Raw genomic sequence first — 17,712 nt, forward strand, 5'->3', positions numbered from 1 at the left:
GTCAGGCATGCTGAAGAGATCAGATGTGAAACTCTGATTTCAATAAGCATATTTTGCTTTGACAGAATGGATCCTTTAGGACCATTTAAAAATGTTCTACAGCATGAAAGCTGGTAACTGTCGAGGACAGGGTAAGTAAAAAACATCCTAACATCAAAAGTGGACACTAAAATGAATAAGTGAATTTTATAAGATGATTATACCCCCAGCTTGTTTAATGCGCTTTTAGGAAATGTGTCATTAATTGTTAACCTCCTATAATATTTTTAAATAAGGGGTTAAACTATCAAAATATTGAGAAGATTCACAGGATATTAAGAATACAGATGTAGCTTCCCCAGGGGAAACAGGCATCCATATCAAAGTCAAGAACCAACCAAATAGAAGGGAATCTACACTACTAAGTTATGGTCATCTGAGTTACAAGAACTGATTTGAGGAAGATGTTATTATAACAAAAAAGTTTCTATCAAACGTTAAAAAAAAAAAACCAACCAACCCATACAATATGGACATAATACTATTTGCCCCTCAGAAATACATTCTGAGATATTCTGAGGGTAAACATTCTGACATGTTTAAGGTCCCTTTCCACTCAATGTCATCTGTCAGATATTAAAAATTACTGGAGAATAGGAATATTTTATGATCAACTAAAAAAACACTGAAAAACAAAAAGTCTGTACATGGATTTTACATATCCTCAAGGTAAGTCGTTCTCAGAGGTGCCATTACCTTTGTCAAGTACTCCTTCATGACCTGGATGAAATAGGGCATGGCAAAATCCATTATATTGTGCCTCCATGCAGTTTCCAGGACAACATCTGGCCTTAAAAGATCATAACAAGTAAAGAGACAAGCTCCAAAGCACTCTCTTTTTTCTTCCTGCAAAAACCACTGTAGGAGTTCTTCAGCCAACTCAGTGTCTTTAGATTCAGAGGCATACTGCATTGCATCCTATTTAAAGGAAAGGAGGAAGGTCAAACATTAAATTCAAATACATTGAACTAATAAACTAAGTAATACACAATGGGGAAAAAACTCCCAGTTATATCATTTAGATTAAGGATTTACTGCAAGAAAAGGAAAACACAGCGAAAAGCATTATTATTATTATTATTATTTTTAAACAAAGAGGTTTGACATAAACATACAATAGCTTCCAGAATCAAGAAATTGACTTAATGATCATCTCCTCAAACGGGAGCTTAAAGGCAATCCTCATATTTGCAAAAACTAATACACTTATAGACCATAATCACTTATACCATTCTAGGGTTAACACAGCTCATCCAGTACTTGGCTTAAGAGCCCCACCACCACCAACTTGATTCACCTTGTACAGGCTATCTTTCTTGCACAGCTCCACACTCTGTTTCCAGCGATTGTTGCCTTTGAAGAGATAAGCAGCAATTCTTCTGAACTCAATGAGTTCATGTTTTTCCAAACGCTGAGCAAGCGAGATATTGTCAAAGTTGTCATAAGCATCTATCGATGTTCGCAGAGCCTTAAAAAATAAAACAAAGCCATTCAAATGCCAAACCAGTATTTCATTTTAGTTTAAATTTTATGTTCCATCATTCTTGATCAATGAGCCATTACTGTATATTACTGTATATAATACGATCAATATCTTGCATGATATATATGTATAATATTACTTGATCAATGAGTCATTATTGTAATATGAGGGCCTAGATTCAAGAATTGAACCACAAAGTTGTAATATGAACAAGTATCAACAATCCTCAATCTAACTGTTTAACAATAAATTCCTTGAAGGTGCTATAAAATTTCCAAAGGTACAATTTTCTCCAAGGTTTTCAGTATCATGGACTAACTTGAGGGACTTCCCTGGTGGCACAGTGGTTAAGAAACCTCCTGCCAATGCAGGGGACATATGTTTGATCCCTGGGCCAGGAAGATCCCAGATGCCACGGAGAACTAAGCCTGTGCACCACAACTCCTAAGCCTGCGCTCTAGAGCCTGCAAGTCACAACTACTGAGCCCACACACCACAACTACTGAAGTCCGCACTCCACAACAAGAGAAGCCACCACAATGAGAAGCCCGTGCATCGCAATGAAGAGTAGCCACTGCTCGCCACTAGAGAAAGCCCGTGTGCAGCAACAAAGACTCAACACAGACAAAAACAACTAATAAAATAAAATCTTAAAAAAAAAAAGACTAAGTCGAATGGTTATGAAATTAGAAGGATTTGTAACTTGGAGGGTAAGATTTTATGCTCTACAGAAACTCTTGGTACAACTCAACATGATATTCAGTCATAGAGATCAGCATGGGATCTGAGACAGAAAGAAAATCATACTGACAGTAAGAGAAAGGCAACTAAACTAGCTTAACCTTAACTTTAATTTTATTTTTGCAAAATCCTTCACAGGGGAGTTTACTAAAAGACAGGTACTAATATGCTATTGGGCAAGAAAAACAGGGAATAAAAGTTAATACCGTTAAGTTTTATGGACTAGTTTAAGAGATCAAAAACTTCTGCAACTCAATCTACAGCCTAGATATTCAGGGATAAGTAACCACAGTATTTTTCTAAAGCAATAACTCGGACAAGATCGAAGCAGAATTCTGCAAACTTGGCATTTACTTAGGAGACATCAGATTTATCAATCCTGAAAACTTCACTAAATCCCGATCCGAGGTACTCAAGTACCTACTGTTTACAGTCCTAAGGAATGATGGGCTTTTTTACTGCAAAACAAACCAACTTTACAACTCAATGAGAACCTGAGTTTTAAGAATACATGTAAGAACCAAAAAGTTTTACCTGATAATCTTCTTCTGTAATAAAGAGGTTGTTCAGGGATTCGTTCACAGATTTGTTGTTGTGGTTCTGGACTGAACGCAAATATGGTTTCACCAGTGGTAGCTGTTTAACCTTTAAAATAAGAGTTTGTTACAAATGTAGTACACTGCTAAAGTTTCATGGACAAAAGTTACCCAGGAATGTCTTAGTTCCTTGCTACGAAGTTTTGAGGTTTTACAAATCATTACCTTGCTGAAATAATTGACTGCACGAGTATGATCCAACCGTGGGGACAGCACCATCAGCAAATCATTTAACAACAGTGGCTTGAATTCTAAGTAGAACTGTATTGCTCTGTAGTATAGCTCCACATTGGCAACCTAAAACAGCAAAAATCCACATGTGAGGTAGAGTTAATTCCTAATGAGCTTTCTCTTTCTGAAGACTTTATTTTCTGAAAGAGGTACACACCTTGGTAATGATATCTTTGAACTGCCCTTCTTTCCATGCATCAGTCGGATGATTCATCATGGTAATTATGGCATTATCGTATTCTTCGTACTTGTCATACAAAAACACCAATTCTGCCCAAAGATGAGCTTGTTCTGCAGCTCGTAGCACCTGCATAAGAAAGATTTAATTGTTTCAGATATGGGTCTCTAATTCTAGTTAATAGCAAAATTTAAAAAAAAAATTTAAAAAAAACTTTTAAAAAATTTAAAAAAAATTTTTTTAATTGAAATTAAAGTATTAGTTTTAGCTATAGAGTTGCCTTACAATTAAAGGTTGGTTACCTTAGGAATATTCACTCTGGACCAGAACAGCTCCAGATGCTCCCTCATTTTTTGTGGCTTAAACTTAGAATACAGAATAGCTAATTCGGTGAACATCCCCATATGAGCTCGCTCAAGTCCCAGTGCTGCTTCCAACATGGTTATCAGCTCTTCAAAATATCCACGATCCTAAATAAGAGAAAAATGCAATTAAATATGAGAATATCTGTGGCAAAAGATCTCAGTTAATACAAAAGACTCAGGTTCATTACCTGATAGTAGTTGATAAGTTCCTCCAATTCATCTGCATGTACTACAATATGAAGCCCACACATCTGAGCGAGACGGAACTCTTTCCCATCTACACAGGCAAAGCAGACCTACAATTTAAAAAAATTTCAATTACGTGAACTCAAGTTTAAATATGGCTAGTTAGTTCAATTAATCAGTTTAAAGAACATTCCTAAATAGCATCTTAATTCTTCACTCGAACTGTTGTTTAGATTACCTCTTTCCATGTTCGAGTACTGTTAGCCTTCCTAGCTCCATCAACAGCTGCCTGATATTCACCAAGGTGAACCAGAGTAGATGCCAAGCGTCCAAAATTGGAAACATTATTGTACAATAACTTAGCAGCATCATACATTTTTTCATCGTAACAACGGTCACCAACCTGGAAAAAAAAAAAAAACCATTTTCAGTAAGCCTAAACTCAATCTTCTTTCCAAAGTTACAACTCAATACTAAGAAACAATATTTTTCCTGTAAGATTTTTCCTTAGAAACTTTCAGTTGTCACATGTTGATCCTACTAGACTAATAAAGTTGCTCAACAATTTTTACATTCCTAAAAAAAAAAATCTGAACGGGAAACTCACTTGTTGGATATGAGCATTATTCGGCCCATTGATGAACTCCTCTAACTCTGCAAGGCGGTTTGTTTTAGCCAGTGCAAATATCAATTCTGTCTCCACATAGGACTCACGAGCCTTCTTACGGGCCATCTGCAAGTACTTCACCAGTTCTTCCCAGTTTCCTAGGTATAGAAAAACAAATAAATAAATCCAAACACTAGCATACCAACATTTATCTTTTCACTGTCACAAATGAGAACTGCTATTAATTTCCTTTGCAAAGAAACAGTATGGAGAATAACAAATGTAAACAGTGAAAGGCATCAAAACTTCTATTATGCCTCTGTATTATTACTGACCAGAAGAATAGCTGAATCCCCTTTTTCCTTAAAGTTATCAGATTAGAGATAAATCAGAATTTTATGAGACTTTAAAACAGAAAATTAAACCTCCCCATGGAGCTTTTAAGTTCACAAAACAGCCTCTCTTTATCTGAACAAAAATGGAGGGCAAACAACCATGCAGTCTCTTAACTCCTACATAATTCAGAACAGACATATAATTTAGTTTAGGTCCATTTTCTGAGGTGGCAAATACAAAAAAGTGAGAAGTCATACCACTAGTATTGGCAGCCTGAACAACTTCCATGTAGGATGAAGGGTCATCTGCTTTGATGTAAGAATCAATGGCTTCTTTCACCATTCCTTTCTGCAACTGGGCTTTTGCGAGCTGACTCCAGACTGCAGGTTCATTGCAGCGTTCAGCAAATTCATATGCCCGATCCAAGTTTCCAATATGTTCGATCAAGACCTAGGCAACCAATTTTTAATCAGTTACAGTACAATGAATCTTAGCACATAGCAATTACATGTAAATGGTTAGGGTTTTATTGCTCTTCTATTGCCACAGCAATAAATTCTGCCCATTCTCACAGGACAATGCATACATTGACTCAAGAGAAGGCATTACCTTTAGTAAATCAATTCAGGTAATCTGAAGATTTACCTGCACTGCTGAAGTATTGACATCAAATTTCCGAAAAATGGCAAATGCTTCTTCAAACAGCTCATTGCTGATGGCAATATTAGCAATATCTGGGGCATCATAATTATCCAGGCGGTTAATATATTCCATAACACGGGTACGGTCAGCCTTGATTGCAGTGAGGATGAGGAGGTTTTGCAGATTCCTTTAAGAAAGAAAGATTTGAATGCAATGCTTGAAAAGCTCATTAGTCATAAAGAGTAAACACTGCAGCTATAGAGTATTTCGTCTGTGGGGGGTAGGGTGACAAGAGGGTATTAGGAGAGTGAAAATTTAGACAACATTCTCTAATCTCTGTCTCTTTGTTCCTTCCCCAAACTGACAGACCATAATTAAAGACTGACTATAAAAAGCCAATTGACAACAGACCCCTCTCACAGGATACCTGTGTTCACTGAATACGGAGTTATCAAGGACAATTTTCTCCAGCAGTTCAATGAGTTCATTAGGAAGGTCTGCAGTCATAAAAGCCTTGACAGTTACTGACACTTCTTCAGGGTCCTGAGTCTCAGACAAGGCTGTCTGTACAACCTGCAGAGGATATACAGGGAATAAGTGCTGAGAGTCAAGGTGGTTTTGATGTTATTATTTAATAAAAATAAGCTGGCCTCTCAGTAGAAAATGAAATAGAGAAGGAATGAGATACAATACCTTTAAATTTACCACTCAAAGGTCTTTCTACATTAAATCCACATATACACAAAACACATATACTTTCATTCTCTTGGAAAAAAATCACCCTTATATATCTTTTCCCTGATTAAAATATTACCCATAATAACTACTCCTCATTATCACTTTAATGGTTACATACAATTCAACCACATAGATGTGGCATTATATACTCAGTAATCCCTCTATTTTTGGCTATTTGCATGGTTCCCAGATGCAGCAATGAATACTTTTTCTAGGAAGCTTTGTATCAAGTTGGGAATTTTCCTTAGAAATGATTCTTAGAAGAGGAATGAAAAATTAATATTCTTCAATTTATCTTCTTCCATATTTATACTTCTACCAAAAATTTAAGAACCATTATTAACAACCTTCAATTTTTAAGGTTTTAAAAAATGTTTTCAATTTTTATATAGATATAAACCCACATCTCTTTTGCAATTCCATGCTTACTATTGAAATTTCTTTAACATTTACTCACTAGGTCATGTGTATTTTCTCTCACCTTTTTTTTTTTTTTTTTTGGTATCATCACATTTATCTTTTTTTTTTATTTATTATTTTTTGGGGGGTACACCAAGTTCAATCATATGTTTTTATGCACATATCCCCGTATTCCCTCCCTTCCTTGACTCCCCCCCTCGAGTCCCCCCCACCCTCCCCACCCCAACTCTCACCAATTCTTATCCCTTGCTGATTTACCATTGTCTTGAATGTTTCCAATCAATTTAGTCATTTCTCAGGTATTAATAGCAATTCTTACTCATTTTATTAAATGTTTAATTTACTATTATCCTTTTAACTATGAGGAATTGAGGGAGTTTTATATAATTAAATTCTCTTTGGGGATGTATTTTCTTGGAGAGGATATATTTCTTTTTTGTTAACATTTATGATATATATATATTTTTTCAGTATAATTTTTATTTTATTCTACTCTTTACTGACATCTCTCACAGTTAAACATGATCCATTTGAGAATATTTGGTATATGATGAGGGAAAAGGTTTTATTCATAGTTAAAACATGAGCCTTAAACACATTTGCCAATTTTACCTGATCAATGAGAGGTCTCCTGTAAGGATTGCTTTCCAACAGCACACTACCCCACAATTCTGGATCCTTTCGCCGTACCAGATAGCGGGAAAGACTTTTGAAGAGGGAATTCTCATTGCAAACCTAAATGAGATATTAAAGATTAATTTCAAGGTAAAAGATAAAAACTTTTTATAGACTGACTTTGAAAAGGTTATTTCCTATCATTATACCGTTTACTGTTTTATAGCAAAAAAAAAAATCCATTACTTTTACATGTAATCTTTAATAGATTTTTCAACCATATTTTTCATATTAAAATGGTTAAAGATTCCTACTGAATTTCTCTAATGAATGGTTTGTTGATCCATTTGTCATTGACTCTTTGGCAGTTAGCTCATAATGCTCTCTAAGGTCCATGGATGTTTAAATTGAAGTAAATATAATAAAATATTTCAGTGTCTACATGTGATTTTTCATGATTCAAATGTGGGAATGCCTTTCCAGTAACTTTCATAAATCTGGAATTTTTTCCAAATAATTTGCCAAGTATTAGGGATGTGTTCACTTTTTTTTTTTTTTAAAGCAGAATACTCAAGACTCTTTATTACTGATTTTTCCACAATTTGATTATAACATTACTTAGGTTTTTTGTTGAGATTATCCTGCTTAGGTTTCACTGAGATTCCTGGATTGGTGGGTTTAGTTTTCATCAAATTTGGAAAGTGTTCAACCATTATTTCCTCAAAGGATGTGTTCACTTCTATTTAAAAGTCCCAACAATTTTTGATGTTCCATGTTGTTTGCCATTTTAAAATGCCTTTTAATTCAAATTTCATCACATAAATCACCTTCCATAAAATGCTTTATCAATGTAGCTTTCCAGCTAAAATGTATTTACCTGTGACATTAATTGCTTTCATTCAACATTCATTTGTATGCCCACTCCTCCATAAAATGGTACCCTGGTGAAATGTAGAGCTGTTCTGATCTAATCAATCATATTGCCTCTTTTTAATGGCACTAGGTAAAGTTCCACATTAATCAGGTATTCTTATGTTAGAAAATCAGATTACTCTGATTCTTCAGGTGAACATCTCAATCCTTCTTAATTCTGTGTTAAAGTAGACAAATTTTTCTTCCTGAGTATCTCTCAGGACCAGATAAACATTGAAGGCATTTTATAAAAAATTAGTTTGCTCTAATTATTTGACACCTGAAATTCCAATAAAGACAAATGCTCTTGGAAATGAAAAGGTAAAATATTTTATTTCACCTGAAAAGGTTTCATTGCCTTTAATGTATCAAGTAACATTCAAAGTAAAAGTCACAGAGAATGCCACTAGTGTTAACTGGTTAGTATTAAAAATAAATCATCTTATTTCTGAAAAAAATGAAGCTGTTAAAATAATAAAAAAATATGAAACAAAATATTCTTCATGTAATTATAATTTTCTGATGCCAACATCTTAAAGTTTCACAACACGTGAATGAAAGAGTTACATGACGATGAACAATACACATGCTGAATGACGGTGCCGGAAGTTAATCGTGTATCGTCTCTGTATTTGCAGCGCTCTATCATGTGCTTCATGCATAATGTATGCAACAAATGTTGGTGGAATTAATCAAAAAAATTCAACAACAGAAAAAGTTACTAATTTTTGGAGGCTTTCAAAAAGCACTCTGATATTAGATCTATATTTGAACTTCATATTCTACTCTACTGGTCTGTCTATTCATGCACCAGGATGCAAGTTTTAAATATAGAGGCTTTGTAATGTGCTTTAATATCCTGCAGGGCTAGTCCACCTTCTTAGCTTTCTTTTCAGTGTTTTACTAGCTATTCTTGTGTTTATTTTCCCATGCGTACATGCATACATATATTCATATGTATATGAATGTGTATGTACACAGATGCATTATTTCCTAGCTCTGACCACTGAAAGACCCTAGAAGGAAATATACCTAGAGCCTAGATCTGGGTTTCTAATGGCACTCCCCACTAAAAGAAATCAAAGTTCCCCAGAAAAATGAATGATCCAGGGCTGGGGAGGGTATCAAATGAGCATATGTAACTTGTCAGGCCAGGAAACAAGGAAGTGCTCCAAGAGCAATGAGACCATGACACAAAGCCATGAGAGGCAGGCTGATGGGGTTTCTATCGAAAATCAAAACAATGGATTATAGCCCACAGAACTCATGAGTGCATGAATATACACATGCTGAGCGTTCAACGCGGAGAAAGTGATGAAGTTGGAAAACTGTCATTTTGCAACCAACACATCAAGAATAGTTGAATGAGAAACAACAGATTCCAGACTTCCTAGGTGGCGCAGTGGTTAAGAATCCGCCTGCCAATGCAAGGGACATAGGTTCGAGCCCTGCTCTGGGAGGATTCCACGTGCCGCGGAGCAACTAAGCCCATGTGCCACAACTATTGAGCCTGTGCTGTGGAGCCCGTGAGCCACAACTATTGAAGCCCATGTGCCTGGAGCCTGTGCTCCACAGCAAGAGAAGCCACTACAATGAGGAGCCCGCGCAGCACAAGGAAGAGTAGTCCCCGCTCTCAGCAACTAGAGAAAGCCCGTGTGCAGCAATGAAGACCCAACACAGCCAATAAATAAATAAAATAAATTTATAAAAAAAAAGAATCAATAGATTCAAAATTGGGGGGCTGGGCAGTCACACACACACACACGGATATTAGCATGGTCTTAAGTGTCTCTTCACAGACTACTTAATATCAAGGGGAAATAATATATTTATACAATGGAGAAATTGACACCTTGATAAAAAGTGACCCCCAAAATGAAGGACAAAAGGACATCAGGTGCTTCTGCATGTTATAACATGAGAAAAACAAACCATCACTCAAGTAGTAAATTCTGGATGGAAACGTACAATCTAAATCTAATCAGGATGAACAATAAGAGAAACTCAAAGTGAAGAACATTTTATTCATTTTAAAGAGACTTTTCACTTATACAAAATAGGTGACTCCATGGAGACAGAAGGCAGTATGGAGGTTGTCAGGGGCTGGAAGGAGGCAGGGAATCTGGAGCAACTGCTTGATGAGCACCGGATTTCCTCATGTGGTGAGGAAAACTTGGAACTAGAGAGAGGTGTAGTGATTACACAACACTGTAAATGTACTAACTGCCACTGAATTGTTCACGTTCAAATGGTTAATGTTATGTGAATTTTACCTCAAAAAAAAGGTACAAATAAAGACTATTCTTACAATTATTTCTGTCAATAAAAGAGAAAGGCTGAAGAATTGTTTCAGATTAAAAGAGACATAAAAGATATGACAACTACATGCAATATGTAATCCTAGACTGGTGGGAAATTTTTCCTTTTAAAGGACATTATTGGGTCAATCGACAAAACTGGAATAAAACAGATTTTAGAAAGTATTCTACTGGTGTCAGACTGACCGAGGTTGCTATCTATAATGTGATTATGAAAGAGAATATCCTTATTCTTAGTAAATAACACTGAAGAGGTATAAGGGCATGAGGTATGCAACTTCTTCTCATACGGTTAAAAATTTAGATATGTCTCTACATACACACATATATAAACATATATACACGTGTGTGTGTACATATGAATGTATGAGAACATAAGTGATAAAACTAGTGGGGTTAAATGTTAATGGGTGAATACAAACTTAACTGCTTTGGCCAGTTTAAGTTCATAATTATCAGCAAAGTTTTTTAAAAAACGCCATGTATCTTCCAAAAATGCTCCATATTACCTAAAGCCACTCTGAAACTCTCAAAATTCACTAACCTAACATTATATACCAGGTTTTTAAAAAATGCAGTCTTCTCTGTACACGTCCTGCTAGCAGTACTCACATTAATAAGTTCCAGATCACACTGGCCACGTTCATAAGCAACACAGGCCAGATGTGGGTCTCTCTTCTCACAATACTTTCCAACAACACGACTGTCATAGTAAGGATTTTCCCGAAGAAATCTCTCTGGGTTGTTATTGCTGTCTATGTAGATTTTGGCTAATGCATTGTGAGTAGCAGGCTCTTCACAGCCCTCATGAATTCTAGCCTCCAGCCAAGGCAGAAGCAGTTTCAATCTAGTAGAAAGAAAAAAAAGGAAAAGAAACACACAAAAAACCCCACATATACACATACCATATTATGAAAAGCACATTCTCGACACACTATATGCAAGTACCTTATGGTCTATAATGTACTTTCCCATGCACTATTTTGAATTCTCAACACTCCTATTACAAATTAGGAAATTAAGACTTGGAGATGGTTAAATGATTTGCCCAAGATTACACAGAAGGTATATAAGACTGTCTTTCATAATCTCCCAGATCTATCTGCTACATTATGTAGACAGGATTTAGAAAGACATTATGGATTCATAGATTGTTCTTTTGTATACTGGGCAAAATAGCTGGACTTTAGATAAATTTTGTTTAGGAGTAGAAGAGAGATGTGGTATGAGAAAATAGGCCAGATTATCTGAGGTTCCTTTCAATTTTAACGCAATTAACATACATTACCTACAGCCAAAAGAAGCAGTACCCTAAATACATACTGGGAACAAAATCTGGTAGCTTTAGAAGCTCTAGCTTTAATAATACTAACAGTCATAAAATCACTCCACCAAGAGCCATGGTTTTGCTAAGTTATAGCTTATATTTCAGTGGTCCAGATGACCAACACTCTTTTACCATGGTTTAAATAACATGTTAAATTGTTACAACCTATAATCACTTTAAACTAGTCTCAAGCTGTAAAAAAATCAGTATTATATTCTACATATCTCCATTGTCCTTATGTGCAGAATTTCCCAAACATACTGTGAATGTTTGAAACACTCAGGTATAAATTCTAGGAATACCATTAGCAGAACCAACTCAGGTTAAAATTAAACCCCATTCTTAATAATCTTTTCATAGCTAGAGTAACTTCCTACTTTTACACCAACCTACTAACCTTATTTCTATGTCAGCACTTTCTGAACACAAAATGTCCCAGCTAAAAAAAGGCTTCATGGTATTAGAAGCACTCACACTGTGTTCTTTATTGGAAATTCATAACTCATATTATCATATCAAGGTTCAACTTAAAAATAAGTTTAACCTAGAGTTACACAGGGAACTCTTTTCTCTTGTCATACTTGAGAAAAATTTATCAGAGAAGAAAATTAGTTATTAAATATGGTGGTATTATACCTAACTAAAAGGAGGCTTTTTACCTAGTTTACATTAAAAACATATAGCTATGTGGTTTGACTTTGTGCAAAGATAAACATGCAAAGAAGGTGATCAACTAGATTAACAGATATTCTATATGACATCTGCAATATTTCAGAAAACAGATTTTTTTCAGTACTACAGTAAGCTACAGCTAGCTTATCACATCTACATTAGGTATCTCCAGGGAATTAAGGTCCATGAGTTGGAGTAGCTTTTAGGCAACTAACAGGTTATACTTCTATTCATTACCATGCTAGAAGGGAATAATAATCTATCCTAGTTATGAAGATTGAAACAGTACTACACCTGTTTCTTTTCTCAACCTCAGCAACAAGCTCATCAGTAGAGAATTGACCTCTTACAACAAGAATCAAGTTTTTAATGACATCTTCAGAGCAATCAACATCAAGTAATCCTCCAATTACCACAGGAAGTCGACTTGGATTCACCTATGATTTAAACAAACAAAAAAAAAGGTCATTATGTTACTAATAAGCAAAACCAAAAGGAGTTTTAAAAAATAAAATTCATTTCCCTCTTCAAGCTGTTTTAAAATTCAGTAATAAACTGAGTCTAAATTTGCAAATAGACAAAAAAATTTAGCAGAAAGTCAGCCTTGGTTAATTAATTACTTCAGCATCGCTCCAAAAGATAAGTCCAAAGAAGCTTAAGTCACAGAATGACTGTGAAAACATTATCTAGTAAAAAGGCCTCCATCACAGCAAAACTGCCTTTCTATTTCTGGAGTTAGAAGGTAAAGTTTCTAATATCTATATTTAAGATGGTTTTAATACTATGCTTTGGAGCCGATGGCCTCTACACCAATACCTCAGGGGCTATCAAATAAGGGTGTGGGCCATTCAACTTTTTCAACTATAGCAGGTCTGTTTTGTTTTACATACTTGGAATGCATGTAAAATTTTAATCAAAGAAAGGCTTCTGCTGGGGAAAAAAAAAGTTGAAAGCCATTGTAGCAGACCACTTTTACTGGACACAGAGTTTCGAAAGGATGAAGATTTCCAGTGTGAGAATTAAAATCTCCAAGATTATATTTTTAAGTTATCTAAGTATTACTTACCTTCTGTACATATATCTCTATATACTTTTGAAGATTATTTCTATATAAATAGAGCACCAAATCATGGACAAAGTCAAATCGATCACACACAATGATAAGTGGTAACTGATCTGTTAGCTTCGCTTCCTGGAAAAAAAAAAAAATCTTAATATTCTTCTTCTGTGAAGTCATCAATGTAAAATATGAGAATCTGTTCTATACTTGTGGGAGAGGCTCACATAAAGTTGGCTCTTCTTTTAAAGAAAGAAACGTCCCAATAGCTGGAGCGTGCCCAATCCAGTTTCTGTAAATTTTTATGAATACCTAGAGTCATAGCAAAATGCCATGTCTTTCCCATATTTTTATTTAAAAAGTAACAAGATTTGTGAGTCACCAGTGGCACTCAGGATATAAAATCATCACTCTGGGACTTTCATTAATAATAACAACTGAATTTGTAGTTGATTTAAGAGCTACAGTCACACTGTCATAATTAGGTATATATGGCTCACATTTGCTTCAAACTAGTGACTTATTTTTTATCCCTCCCCATTCCAATCTATATGGCCAGCTTCTAACACTATTATAATAAAGCCTACAAGGAGCAGCATGATGGTGACAGCCATGAATTTAAATACACCACATGTTGCTATAAAAACGTTTAAAACATAAAAAGCATTTAAAGCATCTTTAAATTGCCAACTGCTTTTACCATTACAAATACCAAGCTATAATCCTACTTATAGATTGACAAAGATGTTATAGACAGGTAGGTAACACCTGCTGTACTGGGCATTTACCTGATACATGTCCTGTTACATTCCATAGACATTAGGTACAGCACAAAAAACAACAGTTTCCATCAGGAATTCATTTATATACAGTGAAACATTTCTCAGTAAATGATTCCTCTATGCATAGTCTACTAAAGAAGAACTAAGCATGACAGGACTTTCCTCAACGACAGCCACAAAAAATGTTATTTGCAAGGTTAGAATAAAATAATTCCTAAGTCTAGCACTTATAAGTCACCCAATTACAAATAATTTGAAGATTAGTCTATGAAGTGTTCAGAGAACGCTAAACTAAATCCGGGAGTCATAAGAAATCCTGAATTAAAAAAAAAATCAAAATGGCTGTAAATCTGAAGTGGAAGTCCAGCTGCAGATTTTTCACATCAAGGAAAGTCTAAAGCAAGTATTATTTAGCACCATGGAAACTCTGTACTAACAGCTGCTATGATCATTTCTAAAGAGAATGTTTGATATACCTATGCAAAAGATTTTAGTAGGCCATGTTTTTCCTACTAAAAGAACATCAACACACTAATCTTCTTTACCTTGTTTAATATACATATAAAATAGTACCTACTGCATTTTACCACTGAGGGAAAAAACATACTTGGCAAGTAATCTAAGATTACTTAGGTATTCTAGTCTCATGCATGGGTGTTTAAGATTGCTCCTGCAGGGACTTCTCTGGTGGTCGAGTGGGTAAGACTCTGTGCTCCCAATGCAGGGGGCCTGGGTTTGATCCCTGGTCAGGGAACTAGATCCACATGCATGCCGCAACTAAGAGTCCGTGTGCCACAACTACGACCCGGCATAGCCAAAATAAACAAATAAATATTATTAAAAAAAAAAATTCTGCTGCAAAAGACAACTATTCGTATTCACAAAGAAAATTTAAATTTGAAAAAAGTAGACAAAAACCGGGATACTTTCCTGATTACCTAAATTTGCATATGGTTTCATATATGAACATTATGCCATTAATATTTTAAATTTTTACTTAAAGGTTACACTTTAGGTATTATGATTTGACTTTAGGATCAAAATTGCAATTATATAAACATATTCAGGTTTTCTTAAACATAAAGTTTGGAGATACAGCAGGGAACAAAATAAGCATTCCCCAAAGGGACTTATGTTCTAGTGGGACGAGACAATGTTAAGTGTTATAAAGAAAAAGAGAACAAGATAAGGGGAAAGTGAGGATGGAATAGGAATAGGTTTTATTTTAAATAAGATAATCTGAGATCATTCATTTCTCGTGACATTTGATTAGAAATCTAAAAAAAGGTAAAGGAGCAGGTCATGAAGGTCTGAGAGGAAAGTGGGAAAGGGCACGAGCAAAGGCCCTGGGGCAGGAAAGGGTTTGGGAAGTTCCAGGAATAGCAAGCAGGCCAGTGAGGTTGAAACAAAACCTGGAAAATAAGATCAAAGGCAGCAAGAGGCATGGGTCTAAAGAACCATTCTAAAGAACCAAAAACCATTACGTTTTCTATTCAAGGCTACAGTTCCACAAGGTTAGGGCATGAGCCAAATAATGTTAATGATACCATTTCATCCTGCTTACAAGCTACCTTGAAGAATTCATATTCTATAGATTTCTGTATTCCTGGTGGCTAGCATGTAATTGGCACTTGTCTAATGTTCAAGATTAGATTCAGAGAAGTATTTTTATTATCACAGTTTACATACAACACCAGTCAATTATAATACAGCTAGTACCTCCAAAATGAAGTTTAATAGCAGTGATGATGAAACGTAGCATGCAGCTACAAACTACAGATCAATAAGGAAAGTGAGTAAATGGTCTAGTATGTTTATTCTCATTACCGGGGTGAAAGGTATTGGCTACCAATATCCAATAGTAGTATCTTAGCACTGAGCTCCCATCTCAGATTATTTAATGATAAGAGACTAAATTTTTTCCCTCAACTCAGCCTGGAATTAAAAGTCCTTCAAGGAGCCAGGAATAACTTAAAACCAAAAAGAAACACAGCTTGCCTGCTAGAAACGCTGGCAATACCTCATTTCTAAGGCTACCAACACAGCTTACTAACCACGGTTATCACCCGAACACCTATGGCATACATGGTACTTGATAAACACAGCTTGTGGTTGAAGAAATCAAGGTTGAGGTACCTTAGTTAATTTGCCTGAGGGAACAGCTAGATATTTACTGAAGGAATAAACAATAGCTAACTATAGAAAGAAAAAGAATTTGAACCAGGTCTGATTGATTCAAAAGTCCATAATTCACAACCACTCTCCTCTATTAGACTTGTACTCAATTCACAAGTGTGGAGGGGATTTCCTCATCTAATTAGATCTCATGGGCTAAGCAATTTAAGACTGCCACATCCTAGTTTCCAGAGGGTTTTGTTTTGTTTTTGAAGCTCAAGATCGTCACAATTAGGTGAAAATAGTTTAGTCCTGCTTTACGCATATATGATAACTCAAATATTACAACCCAAAGCTAAAGAAATTACAGATGAAGCATAAAAGCTGAGAGCTTAATGAAAACAAAAAGAAATGAGTGTAAGATCTGACAGTATTTTTAAAAGAAGGAAACAGTACTGATACTCAAAGGAGGAACTGGACTGGTGTCATGGGTACACTAGTCAAGCATAGAGTATCAAATCTTTCTCATTTGGATGTTTTGTTCTGACACCAGGAAGTCTTGGGTTCAAACATATCACCAGGCTCCTCAGAATATTCATGACTGCCAAGACATTATAAAGCTATACTTCTGGGGAATGTTTACCTTTTAATCTAAAATACAGGGTAACTTCAGCACTTTACATCACTACACTAAAACACCTCAGGGTTTAGCTATTTAATCTAGGTATAAAGTTCTTCAAAACAATAATCAGCTAAAACAACTATAGATTATCTAAAAATGATCAGTGTAGGAGTATAAAAAGTCTTTTTTCCTACTAAATTGCACAACTAACACTTTGATTTTAGTTTCAATCTAAAATTCTCCCAGAAGAAAAAAATACTTGAGAACTTTACATACAATCTCTGGAATAATTTAATATATTTTTAATATAAATATAAAAAGTATATAAATATAAATTTTGGGGGATCTGAATGTTTTGCAATTTTCCTAATTTTTATAAACGACTGCCAATTTTAAAGTCTTATCTTCCTCACAAAGTAATTAGTAGGTATGAGAATAAAGCTAAAGTTAAGTTAAATATTAAACAAAATTAACTGCCCTTAGATATGCTTTAAAGAGTTAAGAATCTTTAAACCATTACTCTTCACTCCAACACAGGCAGTTCCTACCTCTCTAACCAAATACGTGTGTTACAAAGCTGAGATTTTTTTGTTTGATTGTACTTTCTATTTATGAATTACACATGATTTAGTTTCTAGAGTAAGGCTAACTGATGACAGAGATAAACCTATGTCCTTTACACAATGGAATCCTTTGCATATAATACACAGGCCCCTTAAAATAACATTGA

General features: G+C 35.1%; 1 protein-coding gene across 4 annotated transcripts in view; it reads right to left on the bottom strand.

Annotated features, from left to right (window-relative positions):
* CLTC (clathrin heavy chain) overlaps positions 1 to 17,712 on the bottom strand; it is a 66,234-nt gene that overhangs the window by 11,127 nt on the left and 37,395 nt on the right. For all 4 annotated transcript variants that reach the window (XM_057714281.1, XM_057714280.1, XM_057714279.1 and 1 more), the window contains 16 exons: positions 13,473 to 13,598; positions 12,701 to 12,843; positions 11,020 to 11,254; positions 7,175 to 7,297; positions 5,832 to 5,977; positions 5,408 to 5,591; positions 5,020 to 5,212; positions 4,427 to 4,584; positions 4,058 to 4,222; positions 3,822 to 3,929; positions 3,571 to 3,738; positions 3,248 to 3,397; positions 3,025 to 3,156; positions 2,798 to 2,908; positions 1,337 to 1,507; positions 736 to 957 (listed from right to left, as the gene is read on the bottom strand). In XM_057714281.1, coding sequence (XP_057570264.1) covers positions 736 to 957; positions 1,337 to 1,507; positions 2,798 to 2,908; positions 3,025 to 3,156; positions 3,248 to 3,397; positions 3,571 to 3,738; positions 3,822 to 3,929; positions 4,058 to 4,222; positions 4,427 to 4,584; positions 5,020 to 5,212; positions 5,408 to 5,591; positions 5,832 to 5,977; positions 7,175 to 7,297; positions 11,020 to 11,254; positions 12,701 to 12,843; positions 13,473 to 13,598 — 2,535 coding nt within the window. The remainder of the gene's footprint in view (positions 1 to 735; positions 958 to 1,336; positions 1,508 to 2,797; positions 2,909 to 3,024; positions 3,157 to 3,247; positions 3,398 to 3,570; positions 3,739 to 3,821; positions 3,930 to 4,057; positions 4,223 to 4,426; positions 4,585 to 5,019; positions 5,213 to 5,407; positions 5,592 to 5,831; positions 5,978 to 7,174; positions 7,298 to 11,019; positions 11,255 to 12,700; positions 12,844 to 13,472; positions 13,599 to 17,712) is intronic.

The sequence above is a fragment of the Hippopotamus amphibius genome, chromosome 17 (genome assembly GCF_030028045.1).
Source record: "Hippopotamus amphibius kiboko isolate mHipAmp2 chromosome 17, mHipAmp2.hap2, whole genome shotgun sequence".
NCBI classification, from domain to species: domain Eukaryota; kingdom Metazoa; phylum Chordata; class Mammalia; order Artiodactyla; family Hippopotamidae; genus Hippopotamus; species Hippopotamus amphibius.